Consider the following 24,172-nt stretch of genomic DNA (forward strand, 5'->3'; position numbering starts at 1 on the left):
AACCTAATGGCATAATTGCGAATAGACTATGTAGAAATGTCTTCTTTTTAAGAAGGATCTTAATTTCACATAATCGCATTAAAAAAATAAAGAAAAAAAAATCACATAATTTGACCAAGGGTGCCCAAACCTTTGCATATGACACACATATAGTGCTACAAAAACCCTATAGAAACAAAACTGACCCAAACTGAATAACAGTAATAATAATAATAATAATAATAATAATAATAATAATAATAATAATAATAATAGCACAAAATCCTTTAGATGTTTTTATTACAAAGACCAGCCAAAAAAAACTAGTCCCGTGTTTTCTATATTGCTTCTCACATGCGTCCTTCAGGAATTTATATGGAATTATTACAGAGGTCATAGGTTACTAAAAAAGTGTATTTTCACTAACATTCAAGACGCAGGATAGGATTATTGTTATAATTAAAGAAATGTACAAAATGTAGATTTTAAATATATATAGAAAATATACAACTATATATTCTACTTATATTTTGGACAACACGTTGCGGTGTTTTCTATCCCACTCTATTCAAACGGGATTGGAAAAGCAGTTTGAGAAATCTGGTTTAAAAAGAAGGAAAAACCCTAAACTGGTTTAATAAAATAAAAAATAACTTCTCCACATTCACTTGGTTTGAGAATGAAACTGAAATGAAAATAAAATTAAAAGAAGGTACAGTTGAGCTTCCCTCTGAATGCCAAAATAATAATAATTATTAAAAAAAAAAAAAAGTTATATTATTTAATCTCAGCAGCACCAACACCGTCATCTGTAGGCACATTAGGGTCCTTGTGATTTGCTCATTGCCTGTGTGAAAACAACAAAAATGAGTGATATTAAAGGCGTATCTGCTTATGTGTGCTGTCAATCTTAATCACATGGCAGCTACTTTACCTGCTTAAAGAGCTGAAGGCCAAGATAGTTGGTTGCCATGTTCCTCAAATTGGTTCCAGCTCCAACTTTGCATCGAACATACCCATAGAGATTAGCCCACTGTAATACAACTCCCATAATCACCACTGCCTGCGCAAACAAAGGACACGGCAGTGAAGCAGACTGGAGCACCGAGGGCCGTTTATTAGACAGGAATGAAGTTCGTCAATGACAGGTTTGCCGAGAAGCCCCATAACATGACGGTCCTGCTTCCGCACTTCACTGTGCATTTGGTTTTCACGGGATCATATACAACTATTCTTTCTCCAAACACGACGATCTGAGATACTGTTCTACTTTTGTTTCGTACAATGTTCCAGATGGGTTCTGATTGATTTAATCAAGGGGGCGTAAATCTGTTCCTGGAGGGCCAGTGTCCAGCACAGCTCCAACACCTGCTCAAATCCCCAGATTCAACGCATCTGTTAACTGAAAGGTTTAGTGGGTCTGTTCAAGGGAAGGAGCTAAGAAACCATGCTGGACATGATCGTTGCAGGACTGAAGCTGTGCTTCATTAAATCAAATAAAGTGATGGAAATTAATAAATACAAATGATGGCTGAGGGCATGCACACACACACACACACACACACACACACACACACACACACACACACACACACACACACACACACACACACACAAAGCACTGTGTGAAAGTTTTAGGCACCCAAGACACATTTTCAAAATCTATTTATTTGTGTAGTTTGTGTTTATTTGCTGAGAAAAGTGTTAATATTTGAATAAGCTAAATTTACAGAATTAATAATGATTATATATATATATAAAATAGTGATGTTCTGGATGTTGGTGTGTTTGTTTACCCATCTCCAAGCCTCTCCTCGAGGAAGCCCAGTATTATATGTAGTTAAAAAGCAGCTCCTGGTTTGACCAATCAGTGCTCAGTAAATTGAGCTCATGATGTAATTGATGATATTAACGAGTCTCTGTGGCGGCTGTGAAGGTGTCCAGGAAAAATATGGACCCAAGAAATTCTTGTTACTGTTTATTGTTTTTCTGTTTATTTGAATTATGAATACGACTTTATTCTAATGTATATTGTGATAAACTCACTGCTGAGGGAAACTGGTTAAACATTTGCTTAGATGCCTGAAACTTTCACACAGTACTTTATAATATATATATATAGACACACACACTGCATAGACAAAACTACTGGGACACCTATCCTAATCATTGACTTCAGGTGTTTCAGCCACACCTATTGCCAACAGGTGGAAAAAATTAAGCACACAGCCTTGCAGTCTTAATAGGCAAACACAGGCAGTAGAATGGGTTGTACTGATGAGCTCAGTGACTTTAAACATGGCACTGTGTTAGGATGTCACATCTGCCACAAGTCAGTTTGTGAAATATCTGTACTGTTAGATCTGCCCCTGTCAACTGTAAGTGCTATTATTGTGAAATTGAAGCACCTAGAGCAACAACAGCTCAGCCACTAAGCGGGAGACCATGCAAGCTCAGCGCACTATCCTTTGTTGAACTAAGGAGTTCCAAATTGACTCTGGAAGCAATGTTAGCAAAAGAACTGCATGTTAGGAGCTTCACAAAATGGGTTTCCATGGTTGAGCAGCTGCACATAAGCCTAAGATCAAAATGCACGACGGCAAGTCTGTGGGGAGTGTTGTAAAGCACATTACCACTGGAACCTGGAACTGTTGAAGCGACGAATCACGCTTCTCTATCTGGCAGTCTGATGGACAACACTGGGTTCGGTGAATGCCACGAGAACGTCACCTGCCTGACTGCATTTTGCCAAGTTTGGTGAAGGAGGGATAATGGTATGGGCTTGTTTTTCAGGGGCTGGCCTAGGCCACTTAGTTCCAGTGAAGGGAAATCTTAATGCTTCAGCAAACCAAGACATTTTGGACAAATGTACACTTCTAACTTTGTGGGAACACCTAAAACGTACAAACATTGGAAAAGTACCCTGAAAATAACAATCGCTGTAAGGTCCTTTTTTAATACTTAAAGGCACACCACACTTAACATTTGTGGGAGAAAGAGGCACATTTCTATCTTTTCAGAACTACTTTTTTAAGCTTGGAGTCGAGACAGGGGTCAATTATATTAAAAAAAAAAAAAAAAACATGGTAACTATATGTACCGAAGATGTACCTTTGAGGGTACCACCACAGTAACCATGCTTGTCCCCTTTCTTGATAGTCTATAAAAGTTTAAAACTCATAGTATGCCACCTTAATTCGTTTAAAATAGTGCTTTGAAAAGACGAGAACAGATCAAATATTTGCATAACCTGGACTTTGAGACTTACCAGCCACTTGATTCGGAAGGAAATGAGAGTAGAGAACACAAAGACAACCCATAAGACTGGACACACGATAAGACCGAGCCAGAAAATCCGTGACTCTGAACTTGAGACCACCTTTTTGCTGTTTGCCTAAAGAAAGAAATAACAGGTGTCATTCATTGTTTTTGAAGGGTGGACTAAACCAGTCACTAGCTACTGCACCAGAAAAGCTTTAGAAGCTGGTTTAGTGCAAAGTTGACAAATCACAGTACTATTTCACTCTTTCATCAGAAGAGGGCAACGATGTCGATACACTCCCATACCTTTCTGGACTCAAACACCCAGTGGCTCTTCCCATTCTCATCAACCTGATTCCACCACCTCAGTCCCACCAGCAGGCGTCCAGTCACGTTCTGATAAAGGACATATATACTTTTAAAAAACTACTACATGGATACAACATGTGATGTTCACTCACCAGCCACTTTATTAGGTGCCAGTAAAAGGTTGGACCCGCTTTTTCCTTCAGAACTGCCTTAATTCTTCGTGGCAGACTTTCAACAAGGTGTTGGAAACGTTCCTCAGAGATTCTGGTTGGTTATTTGAGTTCCTGTTGCATTTCTATCATCTGGAACCAGTCTGCCCATTCTCCTCTGACCTCTCACATCAACAAGGCATTTTCGTCCACACAACTGACCGCTCACTGGATATTCCCTCTTTTTCGGACCGTTCTCTGTGAACCCTAGAGATGGTTGTGCGTGAAAATCCCAGCAGATCAGCAGATTCTGAAATACTCAGACCAGCCCGTCTGGCACCAACAACCACGCCACGTTCAAAGCCCCTTAAATCCCCTTTCTGCCCCGTTCTGATGCTCGGTCTGCACTTCAGCAAGTCGTCTTGACCACCTCTACATGTCTAAATGCAGTGAGCTGTGGCCGTGTGATTGGCTGATTAGCTGTTTGTGTTAACAAGCAACTGAACCTAATAAAGTGGCCAGAGAGTGTAATTGCATTTAGTTGAGTGAATAAAACACAAGGTGTGCATGCTTTTAAACCAAGTTGCAGATTACTGCAATCAAGTTTTAAACATCAATAAAATACACGGAGGAATAAATGAATAAAAATACCTATTGGTGAGTGGTCACCATTTCATAGTGGTCTGTCGCTTCATCGACAGTATAAACAGATTTAATTAATATGCCAGTTTTCTACTGTTCCCTTATAATACTATAAAAATAACATGTAATTCTACCTACCTTGACTGTCCAGAAGTCGCATGACAGCAGAAGAATTATGGTGACCATACAAGCAATGAAGCTACTGCTGATAAACTCACACAGCAAGTAGACGAGGACAGCACTTAAACGAAAGAACAGGTGGAAGAAAGAGGCCAAAGGATGTCTGAGAAGAAAAAAATATAACAATATATACAGTACGATGAGGAACAAACACAGAACAGGTGCTGAAGTGCTGTATAGATATACCCTGGATGAACATCTAACGATGTTTATATTATACATTTTTTTTATTTAAGGCCATTTTTAGTCTTATTTAGAATCAAATCTGGATTTTCTATTGCTTTGTTAAAAATCATTTGTGCCATACGATGAAAAGACTACAATTAAGAGATACAGTGACAGTGACGAGTGGCACAATTCAATCAACTGAAAACTCCCTTTTAATTTGTGCTCAGGCGAGCTGAGAAATCAGGACAGGTAGAATTCAGAAGCATTACAACTCGGCTTTCATGTAGGCTAATCCAGTAGTGCCCACCCTGTTCCAGGAGGAAGCCCCTAAGTGTTTGCCCTGCTCCCAACACACCTTACGCAACTAATCAGCTAACCATGCCTTTCTGAGTTGAAGTGGGTGTGTTTTAGCAGGAAAACACAAAAAGGTGCTGGGCAGGAGGTCCTCCAGATCCAGGGATGGGACCCACTGAGCCAATCCACTATATTTGCTTTTCCTGCTGCGGTGGAGGAATCGAAATTCCTTCAAAAGCTGGGGGTAAAACAGAAATGCAGCCGCACGTACAAGAACCAGCCACTTCATTAAAACCACCTCCCCAGCTTTGTGTTGGTCGTGCTCTTGTCCTTCATCGCTGGTAGAAGAGCTACCAGCTTTTCTTATAAAGCCCCCAAACTCTGGAATGATCTTCCAGAAACTGTTCGGGACTCAGACACAGTCTCAATCTTTAAGACTAGGCTGAAAACTCACTTGTTCAGTTTAGCTTTTGGTAGCTAATGTTCCCCCCTAGATAAAGGCAGCAGATCCAGGGGTCCATGGACACAGGGAATTATAGTAAACTGAGACGCTGGTGCTGTCGTCCCGCTGCTCGCATGCGGTCACTCATGTTTGTGGACGGTGGAGCGGAGGGATGCCAGACTGTCTCAGAGTGCTGCCGTGTCTGTGTGTCCTTCTGGTTCTCTCCTGTTAGTTAAGCTGTCATAGTCAGATCTGCCGGAGTCGTTAGCCACACTCTGGGAATGTTCACATTCCCTGTTTTACGTACAAACAGACAGAATAAAACTAATTCCCTCTCCCTGCCTTTTTTCCGAGTATACATCAACCCACATGTCCGGCCGGACACTAAAGGATGACTGACTGTCGAGCCCTCCTGCTGCCCACTTCAGACCAGCTGCCCACGCCCCAGCTACCACCACCTGCCTTGGACCAGCTGCCCATCCTACACTGATGTTCTCATAGACTCCTGGCTATTCCTACTAATAATACTACTGCTATTAATATTAGTAGTATAATAACTCTGTAGGTAGTCTGACCGAGGAGGACGGGTCCCCCCTGGTGAGCCTTGGTTCCTCCCAAGGTTTCTTCCTCAGCTCTGAGGGAGGTTCTCCTTGCCACTGGCGCCCCCTGGCTTGCGCACCTGGGGGTTTTGCATTCATGTTAAAACTCTGTCTTTACTGGATTTCTGTGAAGCTGCTTTGTGACAACATCAGCTGTCAGCTGGAGGACTATTCTCAGTCCAGCAGTGACACTGGTGCGTTTAAAAACTCCAGCAGAACTCCTGTGTCTGATCCACTCAGACCAGCGCAACACACACTGACACCACCACCACCACCACATTAGTGTTACTGCAGGGCTGAGAATGATCCTGTGAGGGTCCATGGGGGTCCTGACCACTGAAGAACAGGGTAACAGAGTATCAGAGAAACAGATGGACTACAGTCTGTAACTGTAGATCTACAGAGTGCAGCTATACAGTAAGTGGACAGTGGCTGATGAAGTGGACAGTGAGTGTAGAAACGAGGAGGTGGGCTTACTGCAGTGGCCGGTCTGTGTGTGCTGTAAAGCCCGACAGACGAATGTTAGAAAGCAGAAACGATACCATTCTGGCATAAATGTAACTAGAAAATTAACCACATTAATGCCAAGAGAAGTCCTTTATTCTCAGAAATCAGAGACTCACTGTATTTTTGGCTTGTTCTTGCTGTCTTGCTCATCATCAAAAAGAGGGACATCAGCCTGGGAATCCTGTCCACATCAGGTAATAAAACCCTTAACAAATAAACTTATTCCAAACAGCGTCTCAGAAATAAGATGTGTTTAGTAAGACGTGCTCGCCACTCACCTGCCTCAACATCTTGGACGAACTTCCTGGTGACGTGTATGTAAACAAAAGGCTTCAGTAGATCTGCCTGAAGGACCTCGTCCCAGTCGGCTGCCTTTATCCGCGCCCTACCGCGCCCCCTCTGTAGTGCACTCCACAGGGACTGCGGAGCCGTTTGAGATTCTGCTCTAAATGCGCTAAAGCGAGTTCCAGCAGAGCCCGTTTCAGAGGAGTCGGGACAGTTTTCACTTCCCCTGCCGGTTTTAGAAACACGACTGCCAGTCGCCAGAGGGCGCCCGCGAGCGAGTGCTCGATGAATGGGAGTGGATTGAGCTAAACGGCTAAACACGAGAAGTTAAAGTAGTTTCTAACCACAAGCTCGAGACTTTCCCCTCACAGTGGAAAGCAGAAGGACGAGTTTCACTAAAAAGCGCTGAAAACTTTCCAGAGGCTTTTTATACTTTTATACAGCAACGAGTTTTGGGCGGAAGGATGTTAGCATTACTGCTACTGAGAGCTGATTGGTTAGCGTTACTGCTACTGAGAGCTGATTGGTTAGCGTTACTGCTACTAAGAGCTGATTGGTTAGTGTTACTGCTACTGAGAGCTGATTGTACAGCACACTGTACAATGAAAATCAAAGAAAAAAGAATTTAAAAATAAATTAAATTAAAAAGACATTTAAAAAGCATAGAAATATATAAAAGCATTACACATAATTTGCAAATAAACACAGTAGTTCACCCAAAAGCCATCTGGAAAAGATGGGGTTTGAAGACCTGCTTTGAACATAGCCAGGGTGGAACAAGCACGCAGCTCAGAGGGGAGACTGTTCCACAGCTTGGGGTCAGCAGCACCGAATGCCCTGTCGCCAACAGTGCGCAGCTTAGAGGGAGCAACTTTGAGCAACTTTGCTAGGCAGTGGTCTCGCTCAGGGGCGCCCTCTAGCATCTGGTAATATATGTACAGTATAAATATAACAGAATAACATACTTGTGTTTATGCACTTCAGGACAGCTGTCTCATTTTGTATAAGGTATCTTTGCTGACAGTAAATTAAATGAGTCACAAGATTGAAAGGAATAAAAAAAGTATAGAATTAGAAAATACACAAAATATGTTTAATGACACCCTAATGCTGTCAGAGCACTCTAATGATTTGAATGCATTTACTTATAGTTTATTTATTTACTCTCAGTCTATAATGTGTGAAACGGGGTTGAACTTTCGCCGGAAATAAAAAAGATGGAAAGAGAAGATGTACTCTTCTTCTTCCTGTGATCCCAGGATCTCAATCTCAAATGTTTTTACGTAAATCTATTCAGTGTAAAGCACTTTAGCCCCACCCATTCTCAGTGTTTTTGAACGAGGCTTTTTTTTATCAGTCATTATATCATTTTCCAGTCAAAAACAGCCTGTTTAATTCAAAAGGATAAACATGGGTTGTAAAAAAAGTCATGTAAAAATAAATTATGACTACTTTTAGTACAGAAAACCACACAAACATTATAAGTGGACCACTGAGACATGCGCATGTGTGGCTGGGGAGGACACTTTATATATGTTTAAAATGTCTACTACTATAGAGAGAAATACACAGCTCACATCATCACATCACAGCATGTGGGTGTGCGATATTTCTAGGTAGATTTGTTACAAGACTGGATTGGATTCATCCTTTATTTCCCCCTTATATCAGAGCTATGATGAGATGAAAGCTCTTAGTGTGTGTAACTTTGGAACATCTGTGGTGACGTAATTTGTAGGAACATCTCTCTTTGGTTTTTCAACATGAGGTTATAAGGCAGTTGGCTGAGAGCCATCACACTATGTTTGTGTATGTATGTATAACGACTTTATAAACACATTTTAAAGAAAAATAAGAGACTATAAAATATACATGTTCTCTCACGGGAGGAAGGGTGATAAGGCAGCTCGTTGGGCCAAATCACATATCTGCTAACTTTGACCACAGGCCCCATAGTCTTCAACTGATATTAGTCCACCACAGGTTCTGGTTCTTACTGGCTATAACTGCCCCAAGCAGCTTGATAACATCTGATGTGAACTGATAAGCTCATTTCCAGGAGCTCAGTTTGTAAAAGGTGTTGTTTTAGGAGAATTCTGACCGTTGCTGGTTTCCTCAAGCATGCACTGCTCTTCAGTGTGACTCAATCTGTGGTAAATATTTGACCACCAAGCTCCTGTTATGAATTCTCATTACCAGAGGGATTTAGTGTTTTCATGTGACAGTCACACATTTACTGACAAAACAAAGGTCGCTTTTGGTACATCCTGTCTTATTCCTTACTCTGTCATGATGGCTACCACACGAGATCTCCTTCCTTTCCTCTGCATGTTTGGTTCTGCCCTTGCCGTCTACAAACAATGGATCCCAGACACCAACTTTGAAAATGCCACGAACTGGGACAAAGGCTCTGTGCCCTGCGGGAGTGACCAAGTTGTGTTTCCAGCTCAGGGGAAAGTGGCCGTGTACGTAGAGACGGCTCATACACTTGCTGGAATGAGTCTGCCTGTGGATGGAGAGTTTATTCTGGCCTCAGGGGCTGGTTTTTCTGTGGGAGAGGGTCAAGACCCTGGCTGCGGGGCCGGTGTCACTACCCAATTCAAAGAATTTGACTCTTTAAAGTGGTTTGATCCTGCTCTGTGGAAGGCTGCTTCTTCTGTAGATGACCTCCAGAAAGGTTCGTATCTGTTCTTTGTTCATGAAGAAAGTGTACCTTGCCATCAGGATGATGTGGTGTTCCGGGACGCCTCGTCTTTCCGAGTAGACGTTTCGGGGAACCAAAACACAGTTTCTGTCAAAAGTGTGTCGGTTCTGAGGCAGAAGTTCAGCAGCAACTCTGACTTCTCTCAGTTTATGACATCTACCCTTGGTAAGCTTCTATTTCATGGATCTTCATCACTCAGAGTTGATGAACCAAGCTGCAAAGATCATACCGGCTGCGAGTGCGGAAATTCTGGCAACCGTGAACGGATCTGCGCAAACGTAGAGTGCTCACATCTGGATTGCAAGAAGCCCCTGCGTCCGGTGGGACACTGCTGCGATGTCTGTGGTGCCATTGTGACCATTCAGTTCTCCACCAGCTTCAACCTTGATTCGTATCGCCAACGCCTGCAACACCTCTTCCTAGCCCTGCCCAAGTATAAATCCATTCAGATGGCTGCATCAAAGGTGCCGAAAACACATAGACTTTTGGGAGTCATTCCTTATGAAACCAGCCATGACATCCAGGTTGTCCTCTTGGACCAGAACACAGGTTCAGAGTCTGGTGTGCTGGCTGAGGCTCTTGCCCGTGACATACTGAAGGACGTTCAAGACCAAGGCTCCCACCTGGGCATAGACAGCGCAGACTTTCATGCATCTTCAGGTGCAAGTGGTAGTGATGTGGCTGGGATGAGTGGTGGAGACGTGGCTGGGATTGTGTTGGGCATTCTGGCTTTGGTGACTTTCTTGGCAGTAATCGTGATTGCCTATCATCGAGGCTTGGTCAGAATGCCACGTTTGCCATCTCTTAGCAGGTGGAAGAAGGACAATGAGATTGATGAACTAGGAGGGCCCATAGATCATGGCTTTGACAACCCCATGTTTGAGAAATCACAAGCTTTGCCAGAAATCCCTGGGCTGTACGGAACTGACAGTCTGAACGGTATTACCTTGACACACTCAGGTGTGCATTTTGTGAATCCTGTATATGATGAAACTGACTTCAATGCATAAAACATACATGATCTTTAAAGAATAATGATCTCTGAAACAGTTAACTGATTGCATCGCAACTTCAGCAGAAGAAAATCACAAAGTCATTAAGCAGCAAGGTAGCTATTAGTCCATTTATTACTTATGTGTCTCAACGTTTCTATAGGAAGAAAATGTAATACTTTATTATGATCGGCTCAGTGGTAAAAGCTAAGGTAGATTCTCAAATGATTTATAAGTACACCTTTGAACAATGAATATATAGACAACAATGTTGTTCTATGTGCTTAAGGAAATAAAATTCTTCAACCTTCATTCTTTCTCTTAAATGATCATAAATTAGTCACCTGGCTTAACAAGAACAACGGCATTGTCCTTCTTAGAGAGCCAGAACACAGGATATAATGGCTCAAGAAAGTTAGTGGTGTACGTATGAAGGAGGTTCATAGTTTCGCCTACACCGTAGAAGGCCAGAAGACCCTTCTTGTAGTCCACATAGAATCCAGTCCTGGGGAACTCTCCCACTTCAAGAGGGGTCTCTACATCAGAGTGCCATGCAGAGTAGCCGTGGCTTTCTCGTCCAAAACACCAGGAGAAGTCATTACCTGTGATGCAGCTGCTGCTTTCTTGGCCTTTGCGATCAATACTTTTGTAGGTGAGTCCCACATAGGCCCCCTCTCCAGTCAGTTCCACCTCAAAGTAGTGGCGGCCCAAGTAAAGGCTCTCTGAGGTCATCACTTGCCGCCAGTGCTCGAAGCGGTCAGATGTATCAGGGTAGTTGTGTTGCCACGGCGTGGTGTTACTGGCTTTTCTATTGTCCTCAGTGAGTCTCAAGAACTTGTGTGTGGAGTCAGGATTGAAGCTCAGATTGATGGCAACTGCATGTAAAATATGTAGAAATAAGAATTACTTTAATATGAATATCCACAATGTGCTGGAATTGATGCCTCTAAAAAATGAATAGAATATGTGAGAAATAAATGCTTGTATAATGTGTGCAATGAGAATATGATAATCAATAATATTGCTCAAAATACTTTTAATCACTTTTAGCATCTCAATTCACTCAATGAGTGAAGTCCATATCCTCCCGTATACATATAAAATAGTTTATTTTAAATAGTTAATAAAGTTTTGTGTGCAGATTCATCTAAAATAAACTTAAAAAGGGGCAGTCGTGGGCAGAAGGGTAGGGAACCAGCCCTGTGACCGGAAGGTCGCCGGTTCAATGCCCAGCGTTGACAGTAGATGACTGTGTGTGTGTGTGTGTGTGTGTGTGTGTGTGTGTGTGTGTGTGTGTGTGTGTGTGTGGTGTTTCATTTCACGGATGGGTTAAATCCCTGGTGTGGAACTAATAAGGGTGACTTAAAATGCTTTATTGTTTTGATATTAGCTCTTCCACTTTATGGTCAGATATAAATTTGCCACATAAGACAGAGCTTCTACTCCTTGTTCATAGGCCTATTTATTTTGATGAATATATTTTTATGTATTTATATTGGGAAGCTCATCTACTTTAAACAACATAAAATTGTGTCGAATTAATTGCGCTGGCATTAAAATACGACACTTTGAATTATTCATAAAATTAAATGTATTCATTGCAACAGAGATGTGTTGGTTGTATCTATAAGAAACACAAATTTTGCTCTAATATTTTTAAATTTAGCACAAACTATACTGTGTTGTGTGGTGCCCCAGTCTCCCCTGCATCCCCTCAACAGAGGTAAGTTTCAAGTTTTTTCAACACAAGTAGCTTCTTGTTTGTGTGATCTTGGTAACAATATTCCATGAAGTGAATCCAGGCATTATCTTACATTTAAGGAAGTCATCCCTAGTTACAGGCTCTGGGGAAGATGCTTGTTGTGTGGTTGGGGAACTCGGCTGCACCATCGTCTTAATGCCTAGTTTCTCTGTGTGCAAAGTCAGAAATCGTTCAGAGGAAACTACATAAACATGCGGTTTTATGAACATCACATATGAAAGTCCTTTACTTCCGCTCTTACCACTTTTGCAGAGTTCCTTGAGCTGAACGCTATAGGTGGATAGCACCAGTTCGCACAACTTCTGAGTTGATTCATTGACAACATGGTTAAATGTGGCCAGCTGGTCTATGAGGCTGATGTAAACACCCGGTAAACAGACATCTACCAAGCCCTTTCTCCAGTCCCTGTGTTCCTGCAGTATACAAGACCAGCAGTTAAGGCACTCATCCAAACTAACATTTCCCATATTAGGAACTATTATATTTACATTTAGAATGCTGGAACCAAGAAAATCAACAGTACATTAATATAGATTGGCTCTGTAGTTCATGAAGCTCCAATATAACTGTTCATATGTGTAATAATAATAATAATTGTGTGTACAATAACTCAAAGGGACAATAATTTAAATAATTTAAACTGCTTTTTACTAGATGTTTCATATTTACTATCACAGTCACCGCCACTTTACTGCATTCATAAGAACTTAAATCTTGTGTACATATTGCAAATTTCTCTTTATCATTGTTTTAAATAATTATTGTTTATTCTGTTACATAAATGGTTGCAACTGTAACAACTGCAATTTCCCTCTGGGATCAATAAAGGATTCTGATTCTGATTCTGATATAAGAAGCTACTATGACTAACAGTTCATGAAAAATAACGGTGTGGGAGCGATGATGATGGACGCATATGCGAAGAGAAGCGAGATTTATTAAGGGCAAATCCAAAATTAGGGTCAAAATGGTCCAGGGTCAGAGAGCCAACACGGATAGATCGGGGAACAGACATGACGAACATAAACACAGGGAAAACACACAACGGAGGCCGGAAGAATGACGCTAAACAATACAATACCCTACAATACAAAGACTAGCAACCTAACAGCGGAAAACACAGGGCTTAAATACAACTGGGTTAACAAGACACAGGTGGTCAACACAGACGGTTACAATCAGGGGCAGGGTCTGGAAACAAGGGGGCAGGACCGGGAAAAAACAATGAAACAAAAAAAAAGCACATGGTGGACTGGGAGGGGCCAATCGTGACAAATGGGGACAATCGAGTTCATTTGCTGTCTCGCTGACATTATGAATCCTACTTCATGCTTATTGGACCCCAAGAGTTTAAATTCATTAAAACTAATTAATTCATTTAATTGAGCCCTTGAAATGACCTGACCTACTTTTTAAAAAGAATCCCAGTTAAAACAACCACAAAGTTATTCATTTTTCAGTGTCAGGGAAGAAAAAATGAGCAAAACATTCTCTGCATTTACCTTCTTTCCTTTTCAGAAGACTTACTTTCAGCTTTTTCAAAGAAATCTGATATTTTTCCACAACACCAAAGTTCAGTCTAACTAAGTTGGTTAAATGTTCTGCTTCTTGTGATCACAGCTATCATGCACACATCCAGTGATGCTGAGGTCTGGACCCTTGGCTGATCAGTCCACTGCTCTGAGAACACCAGACGCCTCTTTGTTTGCCTTACAGACTTTCTTCTTTTCTGTCTATTTCCTTTACTCAGGTCCTTGACAGCTATGCATCCGTTCAGACCTATAACGTTGAATTGTCTGCTCGCAGTGGAAAGGATGAAAATTTAATGCTGTTTCTCTGATGGTGACAGTCATGTTTCTCTCTGGTTCTGGAAATGTTCGTCAAACTCCAGTTTTTAAGTATCTGGTTGGTTAGTGTAGTGGGTAACACCTCTGCCTTCTATGCTGTAAACTGGGGTTCAATCCCCACCTGGGCAAGCGCCCTACACTATACTAATAAGGGTCCTTGGGCAAGACTCCTAACACTAGCCTTGGCCTTCCTATGTAAAATGGTCAAATTGTAAGTCACTCTGGATAAGAGCGTCAGCCAAATGCCATAAATGTAAGGATCTAATCTTCTGAAAAATAAATAACTGGTTGTTTTGACTGCAGATTAAATAAGCCTCTAGCTTTTCCACAGTATTAAATAAGCCTGTGAATTTAAGTGGTAAAATAACATCAAATGATTTCTGTGATAGTGAGCCTCGCTGTAGTAATCCCAAACGAGCCTGACCTGTAAAAAATCGACGTCATTCTTATTTCTGGTGAGCCGCTCCACCTGGGCCATGGTCTTCTTCAGCTCACCAATCCTCTGCTCTAGGTGGCTCTGAATGCTTTCTGCCTGATTTAGAGCTTGTTTGTGTTCCCCCTCCAGGATTTCCAAGGTGTTTTTTTGAGCATCCTCAACTGCTGCTTGCAGGGCTGAGAACTGCTGCTCGATTACAGCATGTACTCCAGCCACAGAGCTCTGTAGGCAAAGATTTAGGACTTTTAAAGATGACTTTTATATGGGAAAGATCTTTTATAGTCATATGGCTGTACATTATTTTAAAAGAAAATAGTCTGGAACCTTATTTTTCAACATTTCTGTACAGTTAAATGGACAAGAACAAAGTCATTCAGACTGGTTTGGTGAGAAATGAACACACACACACACACACACACACACACACATTTTCTAAGCCGCTTCTCCCTCAGGGCCACGGGGACAAATGAACAGTTCTAAAGAAATTTACCTGTAATTGTTCACGACGGTGGTGATAGAAACCTGTCGTCTGAAGTGTTTAATGCCTCTTTAGTTTAGACTGTGTCTTCACATATGGTGACATTATGTGGGAGACTGAACTTGTGAACTTGTGATTAGTGATGTTCTGGATGTTGGTGTGTTTCTTTACCCATCTCCAAGCCTCTCCTCGAGGAAGCCCAGTATTATATGTAGTTATAAAGCAGCTCCTGGTTTGACCAATCAGTGCTCAGTAAATTGAGCTCATGATGTCATTGATGATATTAACGAGTCTCTGTGGCGGCTGTGAAGGTGTCCAGGAAAAATATGGACCCGAGAAATTCTTGTTACTGTTTATTGTTTTTCTGTTTATTTGAATTATGAATACGACTTTATTCTAATGTATATTGTGATAAACTCACTGCTGAGGTCAACTGGTTAAAAATTAGCTTAGATGCCTAAAACTTTCACACAGCGCTGTGTGTTCCCTGACTAAAGGTACTGGGATGTACCCCTGATTGTACCACCACAGTGACAAGAGGGGCACTGGCCCATTGACAGTATCGTACCTTTTTTTTCTGAGTAGTATTGATGTAAGACTGAGGAACACATTTTACCATATTGTACCATAACTAAAGTTACATATAAAACTCTGACGGTAGGGCTAGGTTCAACAGTGGTTTGGTACAGTAAGTATAATGGCTATATTTGCCTTGTAGATGTCATGACCCCTGGTTCCTATCACCGTAATTGTAAAGAAACCTGAATGATGTTTCTCTACAATGAACCATTTCACTTTAAACCACTCTGAGTGACTTTGTTTACGTCTAAACGATAGAAGAATGGAGAAGTTTTGAAAATAAAATGTGGACTTAACCTTCACCTCCTCGACTAGACATCATTTTTATCTGAATTCCCTGAAGAATGCCTACAGTTGGGCAAAGCAGTGTCACTGGCAACAGCAAAACAGTAAAATGTTACGTAAGGTGAGGTCTCACTTCTATGGATTCACTGTTGCTCTGTAGCTTGGTGATGGCCTGTTCTGCCGCTGACAAAGTCTTCAGTATCTCCTTCTGCTTTTGTTGGATCTCTCCCTTCAGAAGAAGTACACACACAAAGAATCCAGTGTGTGGGAGCAGAAAAATGCAGACCACGTGGTCAGGAAGTCAGGTCTGCTTACTGTTAGTTGGACAGTTCAACATGTTAGGCACTACAAGCATTTTCCCTTTTCATCTTAGAAATCTCTCCTTTGGGCAGGAGGTCAGTTTTTTTTGAAAACACAATGACTACAAAGGCAATTCATACTTCAGGATCACGACTTTGACAAAGAGCATTGTTAAAGTCGAATCCCAAGATCATTCCAAACACCCGGTTCCATTCACAGATGAAAATAATCTCTGAGCTGTGGATTTATTTGAAGCCTTTGCCAACACCTTCAATATTTAACTTCCTGCCAGTTCACGTCAAGGTGCCCCTCAAGGTACAGCTGCTAAAGGCGTGAAGTACATACCTCTATATGTTTGCGGGCCTCTCCTATTGGAGTGATGCTATGTCCCTGGTGCTCTTCTGACTCGCAGCTGGAACAGATGCAGCAGCTGTCCGTCAGGCAGTACAGCTCAAGGCCCAGATGGTGATGCTGGCAGGTGCGCAGCTCCATGTCCAGCTGTGGCTCCACCAGCCTGTGGCTCTGAAACTTACTGTTCTCCAGATGAGGCCTCAGGTGCTCCTCGCAGTAGGAAACCAAGCAGATGAGACAGGACTTGGATGCCTTGCGGGGCGTCTCCATACAGGAATCACATGTTACTTCCTGAGGCTTGGGTTCAATAGAGGATTGTATGTTACCGTCCGTATCTACAGGTTCATTGTCATTGTCCAAAGTCTTTTCTTCTTCTCTTTCTGCCGCCTGGCTTTCTTCTTGCTTGTTCTTCATGGCTGGCTGAGTGCTGTCTGACATAGCTTCCTCGGCGCTCATGCTTTTCTCTTCTGGGGCATGAGCTGTGCAGTCAGAAGAAGTGAAGTATGCCGTGTTTCCAGTTATTTCAGTGCTATCTTACTCGCTTCCCTTCCTGCCTACTTCTTATACAGACAACCCGGTATGCACAATACACTTGTTTGATTTGCTGGAGGCCACACCTAGTGTAAGGGTCAGCTGAGCACTCTAGTACTGACACTCCTTCCTGCCCAGAAGCCTGAAAAGAGGGAGAAGCCAAGGCAATTATGTAACGGAAGGACAGCAAGGAAAGCGATCACTCAGTTAAGCTCATAACAAGACAGAGTCATGTGGGTTTTTTCCCATCTGGAACCTCATTCCTTTTACCCTCCATCAGGCTTGGCAGGCTACTTGTTTTTTTGAAGGCTGCTGGCTGTTTTCAGGAATTCTCTGGTTTAAAAGCTACAAGCAGGGTAACTTGGGAGCAAAGCAACCAATTTAAATAATGTGGAATCATTAAGAAAAACTTATAGAAGCCTCAGTTTCATTTGAAATATAATAGTTTTAGTGCTATGCTTTAATTAATAACTTTTAAAAAAGTGACCTATGTGCAATCTGTAAAAACATGACAACCTCATAGAAGTACGGAGGCTTCTGCCCCCCAATAATGTCCCTTTTTTAACATCTTCTGTTGGCGCAATGAAGACAAAATAGGCTCCTGTTTCAGTTTCTTTCCCCTGAGCGTGTGCACATTTATGCACCATCATCCTGCACAAAACAATCCTGTTTTCCATACATTTCTAATCGTTTAGTTTTATGTGCTGGACAGGCTTGTACTCTTTTGACCACTAAGGACCTCTAGTGGGCACTTGAAGTCTTGAGAAATGAACCATATTTGAACACTGATGTCTGGAAACCTTCAGCACTTCATGAAGCTTCATCTCCCCATCACTACTTCACAGAAATCACACAACAGTTCCTTTCAGTCTCACCCAGCTTAGAGGTCAGAACAGAAGAGTCACTGTCCCAGGGAAAACAAGATTCAGGTGTGCCGCATCAGCTCCAGCCCACTGCTTGTGGCATCCCATGCTAAACCACACCTCCCACATGCAGCAACTTGTCCTCTTTTATGATGCTGGATCTGAAGAGGGAGCTGAGATTATTCACAAAACCTCTCCAGCTGCTTCACTGCTCCTCCCTTGTAATCTTTGTTCAGAAGAAGTCTTTGGGGAAAGCGTTTGCCTTTCAAACCGTCCTGCTGAGGGTGATGGGTATTTTCAAGTGTGAAGGCCTTTTATACTGGTTACGCCTGCTTTTATAGCACTGTGCGAAAGTCTTAGACACCCAAGACACATTTTTGAAATCTGTTTATTTGTGTAGTGTGTTAATATTTTAAAATAAATGTTAATATTTGAATAAACAAAATTTATAGAATATTAATTAATAATGATTATATATATATATATATATATATATATATATATATACACACACACACACACATTGCTGCTGTCGGAAGAAAACCTTGTATTTCCAAAATGGTAACTTTACAGGAGAAGGAAAAAACATCACTTTCAATGTAAGTCGATGGAACCAGAATTTTTGCCATTTTGGGTCATTTCTTTTAAGCCATTCATCATAAAATGTACAAACAATGTAAAGAGTAACAGATAATTTCAAATTATGTCAAAAACTGAAAAATGCCAAAAATGGAGATACAAGGTTTTCTTCTGACAGCAACGATATACATACATATATATATAATAGTGATTTTCTGGATGTTGGTGTGTTTGTTTACCCATCTCCAAACCTCTCCTCGAGGAAGCCCAGTATTATATGTAGTTAAAAAGCAGCTCCTGGTTTGACCAATCAGTGCTCAGTAAATTGAGCTCATGATGTAATTGATGATATTAACGAGTCTCTGTGGCGGCTGTGAAGGTGTCCAGGAAAAATATGGACCCGAGAAATTCTTGTTACTTTTTATTGTTTTTCTGTTTATTTGAATTATGAATGTGACTTTATTCTAATGTATATTGTGATAAACTCACTGCTGAGGGAAACTGGTTAAAAAGTTGCTTAGATGCCTAAAACTTTCACACAGTGCTGCACTACTGCAGTTTTCCTGTTCTTTACAGCCTATTCCTGTATTTTTGTACTTTCTGGATGACATGAAGAGCACTTTTTTTCCATTTAGGCTGTGGTGGGTTTATCAGTAGAAGCTATCATAAACACATGGAGAGGAAATGTGTCCAGATATTTAGGCCAAGTGACTGGGAGAGGCTGAACGCAGTATTTCCTGAAGATTCCATGCTCTCCTGCAGGGCTGCAATGCTGACTCACACCTCAGCCATGTTAGTTATAACAGGCTAATCAACTGTGGTTAATCAAGAGTTTAATATCTGTGGATATAAGGCTCAACCACATAATGAGGAGCCATGCAGGGCTCTATATGTAATAAGAAGGGTCTTGTACTGAACATGGAATGTAATAGGTAACCTCTGGAGCTCCTTTCTCCTTTCATGGCTCTTTTTTATTCCTTATTATTTTTATTTTATTTTATTATATTTTCCCCTAGTTAAATACTTGGTAGCAGTCTGTATGATTGTGTGGTCTGTTCAACATGTTCCATGTCATACATGTGCAACACATGCAAACACATCCCTGCAATAAGGCTTCCCACAAACCGAGACATCCCTGAAAGCTGGCAATCCGAAAATAAGGCCAAGTGTGAAGTTTAACCACCATCAGCATCGTTAACTCAAACAAAGATGTTCAATAGTAATAGGACATGCCTTCCACATGCATGAACAACTTCAGTATTTCTGGAATTTCTGACCTCCTGTTTCGGTTTTTGGCTGTTTTTATTACTGTAATTACTTTAAAACAGACATATGTAAATAAGCTCTGTTTTGATTGGGTGACCTCTTTTATATATACTTTGTATTTTTATATTTTTTAAAGGGGCATGGTGACGCGGTGGGTAGCACTGTCACCTCACAGCAAGGAGGGCCTGGGTTCAATTCCCTGGCTGGGTGACCGGGGTCCTTTCTGTGTGGAGTTTGTATGTTCTCCCTGTGTCTGCATGGGTTTCCTCCTAAATTGCCCCTATGTGTCTGTCTGTCTGCCCTGCGATGGACTGGCAACCTGTGACCTTCTGCCCAATGACCGCTGGGATATGCTCCAGCCCCCCCTGCAACCAAGAAGAAAAAGCAGCTTAGAAAGTGTGTGTGTGTGTAAACACCCTACGCTATATCAATAAGAGTCCTTGGGCAAGACTCCCAACACTGCCTTTGTCCACCTGTGTGAAATTATCAAATCATAAGTCACTCTGGATAACAGCGTCTGCCAAATGCCAGAAATATAAATACAGTGATATCCTCAGAAACATCAGGACTCTTGGGAAGGCTGCAGTGACTCATAATGCTCACCATTTAACTGTTTTCCTTCAGTAATCCTACTACAGACTGTCTCAGGCAAAAAGCCCTTCATCATGAATGAACAGTGCTCCCATTTCTCTCCACTAGGTGTCACTATGGATGCACTTATGATATGCATCTGTCTTCTGGTGTGTGAGTGTCGAAGGATGAAAGTGTGAGAAAAATGTGCCCATGTTGAATAGAAAAGTTGCCAACATTCCCAGTTAGGTATCTCTTTATTTTGCACTCCCCATGTTACAATAAGTTAAGTGATACTTTTTTAATCCCATGACGGGGAAATTCCACCTCCACATTTAACCCATCCATGAAGTACACACACACACACACACACACACACACACACACACACACACACACTTGCCCAGAGCAGTGGGCAGCCCTATCCACAGCACCCAGGGAGCAGTTGGGGGTTAGGTGTTTTGCTCAAGGACACCTCAGTCATGGACTGTCAGCAGTGGGGATTGAACCAGTGACCTTCTGGTCACAGGGCCAGTTCCCTAACCTCCAGCCCACGACTGCCCCCAACATTTAACTACTAGCGTTACTGACAACAAGATGGAAGTGTTACAGTTGTTGTACATTGTTGTTCTGGCTCAGACATGTTATCCATTTAAAACTTTATACCTAAAAAATGAATTGTTTACTGAAACGCAGTCCTATCAGTACAAATCTGGCGCAGTTGGAAAGTGAGTGGTAAACATAGCTCATCTGTGACCTCTAGTGGTGAACTTGAGAGAATCTGCCTGTACGACCCTGTTCCACACTGCACACCTGCTCAGGTGAAAACCAGAGGAAAGCTGTAGTCATGAACATTATAGTGCTAAAAGTGAATGACAGTCAGAATTGACAGCCACTGGAATGCCAGCATGTCTACACAAAGATTTGAAGAGTTAATTTGTAAAAACAGAAATTTCCATTTCAATTCATTTTCATTTCATTCTATATTTCTTTGTTGTGCATTCCTGGTAATAGCAATCAAACAGTGGTTGGGTTGGTATTAAGTAAAAATAACTCAACAAAATACAGGTAACGTGCAAAATCAAACATTAATGACGTTATTTTATGTCATTTTTATTTTTATTTTTTGCAAAAGTAGATAACTCCAATGGTTATTTCATGTCTCAGAGTTAAACAAAGCCATTTAAGATTAAGAGCCCCTCATTAGTCCCATGACGGGGAAATTTCACCTCTGCATTTTAGCCCATCCATGGAGTGACAGACCACATACACACTAGTGAACACACACACACTAGGGGGCAGTGAGCACACTTGCCCAGAGCGGTGGGCAGCCCTATCCACAGCATCCAGGGAGCAGTTGGGGGTTAGGTGTCTTGCTCAAGGACACCTCAGTAACATAATGCCGGTCACAAGGCCGGTTTTCCAACCTCCAGCCCACAACAAATGTAAGTTTCTTTTAAGGGCAATATTTGACTTTGTTTAACATGAAAATTCCAACAAAATGGTCCATTAATGGTCAATATTAAAATCTACGAGCTCGTACTTCAGAGAACCCTAAGGCTGAATCTCAAATGGCTCATTTCTCCCTATATAGCGCACTATAATCTGTCTTTTCCTCCTAAATATTGCTCTTTATTGTGCTCGTGTTAGACACTCTGCGCTCTGTGATAAATGCGATAGCCATTATTTTGAGTCCTACCTTTAGCAATTTGCATAGAGAAGCTGAGCCTCTGCGATTCTGCCTAAAGCAGTGCTGCGTCACCTGAACGCGCGGTGTTACTCACTCACCGCAGTCGGTGGCGTTTTTATCACTGTGTGTAAAACATTTAATTTCATTTAGAGAGGAATTCGTTTATTTATTTATTTGTAAAAATAATATACATACATGGAAGGGGAAGCAATCACCTAAAAGAAACACTCACAGCAGGCAAATAGGAGAGAGGAAAATGGGTGTATAAAAATACTAGCTATTTGTCTCATCATTCACATTCACCAAATTTAAGAGCAAATTTGTTGAAGGAACAGCACACAGAAACCAGGTAACACTGAGATTCAGCCTAAGGGCAAAGACCAGGCCTGTAAAATCACGTAGGTTGGAATAAAAGGCAGAAATCCAATTTTCAGCTTCAGACCAAAAAGTTCAAATTCAGAGAAAAGCATCATGTTTAAATGTCGTGGGCTGGAGGTTAAGGCTCCAGCCCTGTGACCGGAAGGTTGCCGGTTCAATCCCCAGAGCCAACATTATGTTACTGAGGTGTCCTTGAGCAAGACACCTAACCCCCAACTGCTCCCTGGGTGCTGTGGATAGGGGTGCCCACCGCTCCGGGCGAGTGTGCTCACTTTCGCTGGGGCTCTAACTTCTTTGTGGTCTGCCTTTTGAGTTCATTGATGTGCCACTCTACTTCTCAAAGCTATCTCACTTCTGACATCCCTGCGGTGTCTGCGTGAAAGAACATAAGGAAGACGTAGCGCATATCGGTCAATGCCCTTCTATATTCAACAAGCAAGTTAACAGGCAGCAAGAAATGTCCAGCCATGGCTTGTGGTTGTCCATGGGTACAACTACTCCAAACAACAGAATTACACAAATAACACAAACTACATAACAGCAGCAGCAGCAGAAGTATATTTTTAAGCCAGGAGCTTGGTCACCTCCCGAGAGCTCCTTTGCATGGTCACCCCTCCTCAGCTTCTAACGGCAGCGCGGCCTGTGGCAACCACACAATGTTATCATGGGCAATAATGCAATCAGGACTTCAAGATAGCTTGTTGCTTTGGTGCAGATCAACACCTCCAGTCAAACTAACTTTATTTTCATATCATGATTTGGAAGCCATGGCCAGCTTTGACTGCTCAAGCACGTTAGGCTGACAACTGTACGGCCACAGGACGCTTCCCTAGGGTATTGCGAATACTATCTATACATATTGCTTACTTTGATAAGATAAGCCTTTATTGTCATTCACATCACATGTGGTACATGAGGTGGAACGAAATGGTGTACTCAAGGTCCCAGTTAACTCCCAAAAGTAACAATAAACAATAAATAGATGGTGCAAATAACAGCAGCATGAGTACAAGATAGAAGGTGTACGTCTTAATACTGGTAATGTATAAAGTGACATGTATAGAGTGACGTGTAGGGGTGATACAGTGGAGATAAATAAGTGGACATGAAGTGCCATTGCATTGACATCTAACTGGAGTTTAAGAGTCTTACAGCTTCAGGGAAGAAGCTGTTCCTCAGTCTACCTGAGGGGAGCAGGACAAAAAGTGTGTGTGCTGGATGGGTGGGGTCCTTCATGATGCCAGTGGCCCTTTTCCTGCATCTGGAGGTGTAAATGTCCATGGTGGTGGGAAGACTGACTCCAACAGTCCTCTGTGCAGAACTTCACCACCGTCTGCAGAGCTTTCCTCTCTGCCGCAGAGCAGCTTCCGTGCCACACGGTGATGCCGGAGCACAGAACGCTCTCCACCACACATCTGTAAAACGAGGCGAGGACTGAGCTCCCGAGTCCAGCACGCCTCAACCGCCTGAGGAAGTAGAGGCGCTGATGTGCCTTCCTGATCAGGCTGGAAGTGTTGTTACTTAGGTGTGCGCCCAAGTACCAATAGCTGGAGACCACTTCCACTGCAGATTGGTACTGTGGCAGATTTGACATCACCTGCACCAAAGCTGCTTCCACCCAACTCTGATGAAAACGTCAGGAAAAGTAACTGTGCAAAGTTAAGACCTTCAAATTCAAGCAAGTTTCAGGTTCAAGCAACTAAAGTTTCTATCGTAACTTTCTCGCATAAAGCCGGTCTTACGCAT

General features: G+C 42.0%; 3 protein-coding genes across 4 annotated transcripts; 1 reads left to right on the top strand and 2 right to left on the bottom strand.

Moving 5' to 3' along the window:
- Positions 1-262: 262 nt before the first annotated feature.
- On the bottom strand, positions 263-7,006 carry zgc:112148 (uncharacterized protein LOC550424 homolog). 2 transcript variants are annotated; one of them, XM_017714062.2, is made up of 7 exons: positions 6,809-7,006; positions 6,647-6,711; positions 4,479-4,623; positions 3,547-3,636; positions 3,248-3,373; positions 914-1,042; positions 263-826 (listed from the first exon to the last, which is right to left on the bottom strand). In XM_017714062.2, exons 1-7 carry the CDS (start codon positions 6,818-6,820, stop codon positions 800-802), a joined length of 594 nt encoding a protein of 197 aa, XP_017569551.1. In that variant the 5' UTR covers positions 6,821-7,006; the 3' UTR covers positions 263-799. The 2 variants fall into 2 exon arrangements, with proteins under 2 accessions (XP_017569551.1, XP_037400845.1); XM_037544948.1 differs by having other exon boundaries at positions 6,647-6,735; positions 6,809-7,000.
- A 2,057-nt stretch (positions 7,007-9,063) lies between these two features.
- On the top strand, positions 9,064-10,823 carry amn (amnion associated transmembrane protein). The gene has a single exon (XM_017714061.2). The coding sequence runs from the start codon at positions 9,105-9,107 to the stop codon at positions 10,527-10,529; it is 1,425 nt and encodes a 474-aa protein (XP_017569550.1). The 5' UTR covers positions 9,064-9,104; the 3' UTR covers positions 10,530-10,823.
- LOC108437152 (tripartite motif-containing protein 16-like protein) lies at positions 10,616-17,222 on the bottom strand. Its single transcript, XM_017714060.1, has 6 exons — positions 16,544-17,222; positions 16,032-16,127; positions 14,545-14,778; positions 12,515-12,686; positions 12,326-12,421; positions 10,616-11,386 (listed from the first exon to the last, which is right to left on the bottom strand). Exons 1-6 carry the CDS (start codon positions 17,003-17,005, stop codon positions 10,848-10,850), a joined length of 1,599 nt encoding a protein of 532 aa, XP_017569549.1. The 5' UTR covers positions 17,006-17,222; the 3' UTR covers positions 10,616-10,847.
- Positions 17,223-24,172: the final 6,950 nt, after the last annotated feature.

This window comes from Pygocentrus nattereri, chromosome 14 (assembly GCF_015220715.1).
Source record: "Pygocentrus nattereri isolate fPygNat1 chromosome 14, fPygNat1.pri, whole genome shotgun sequence".
NCBI classification, from domain to species: Eukaryota; Metazoa; Chordata; class Actinopteri; order Characiformes; family Serrasalmidae; genus Pygocentrus; species Pygocentrus nattereri.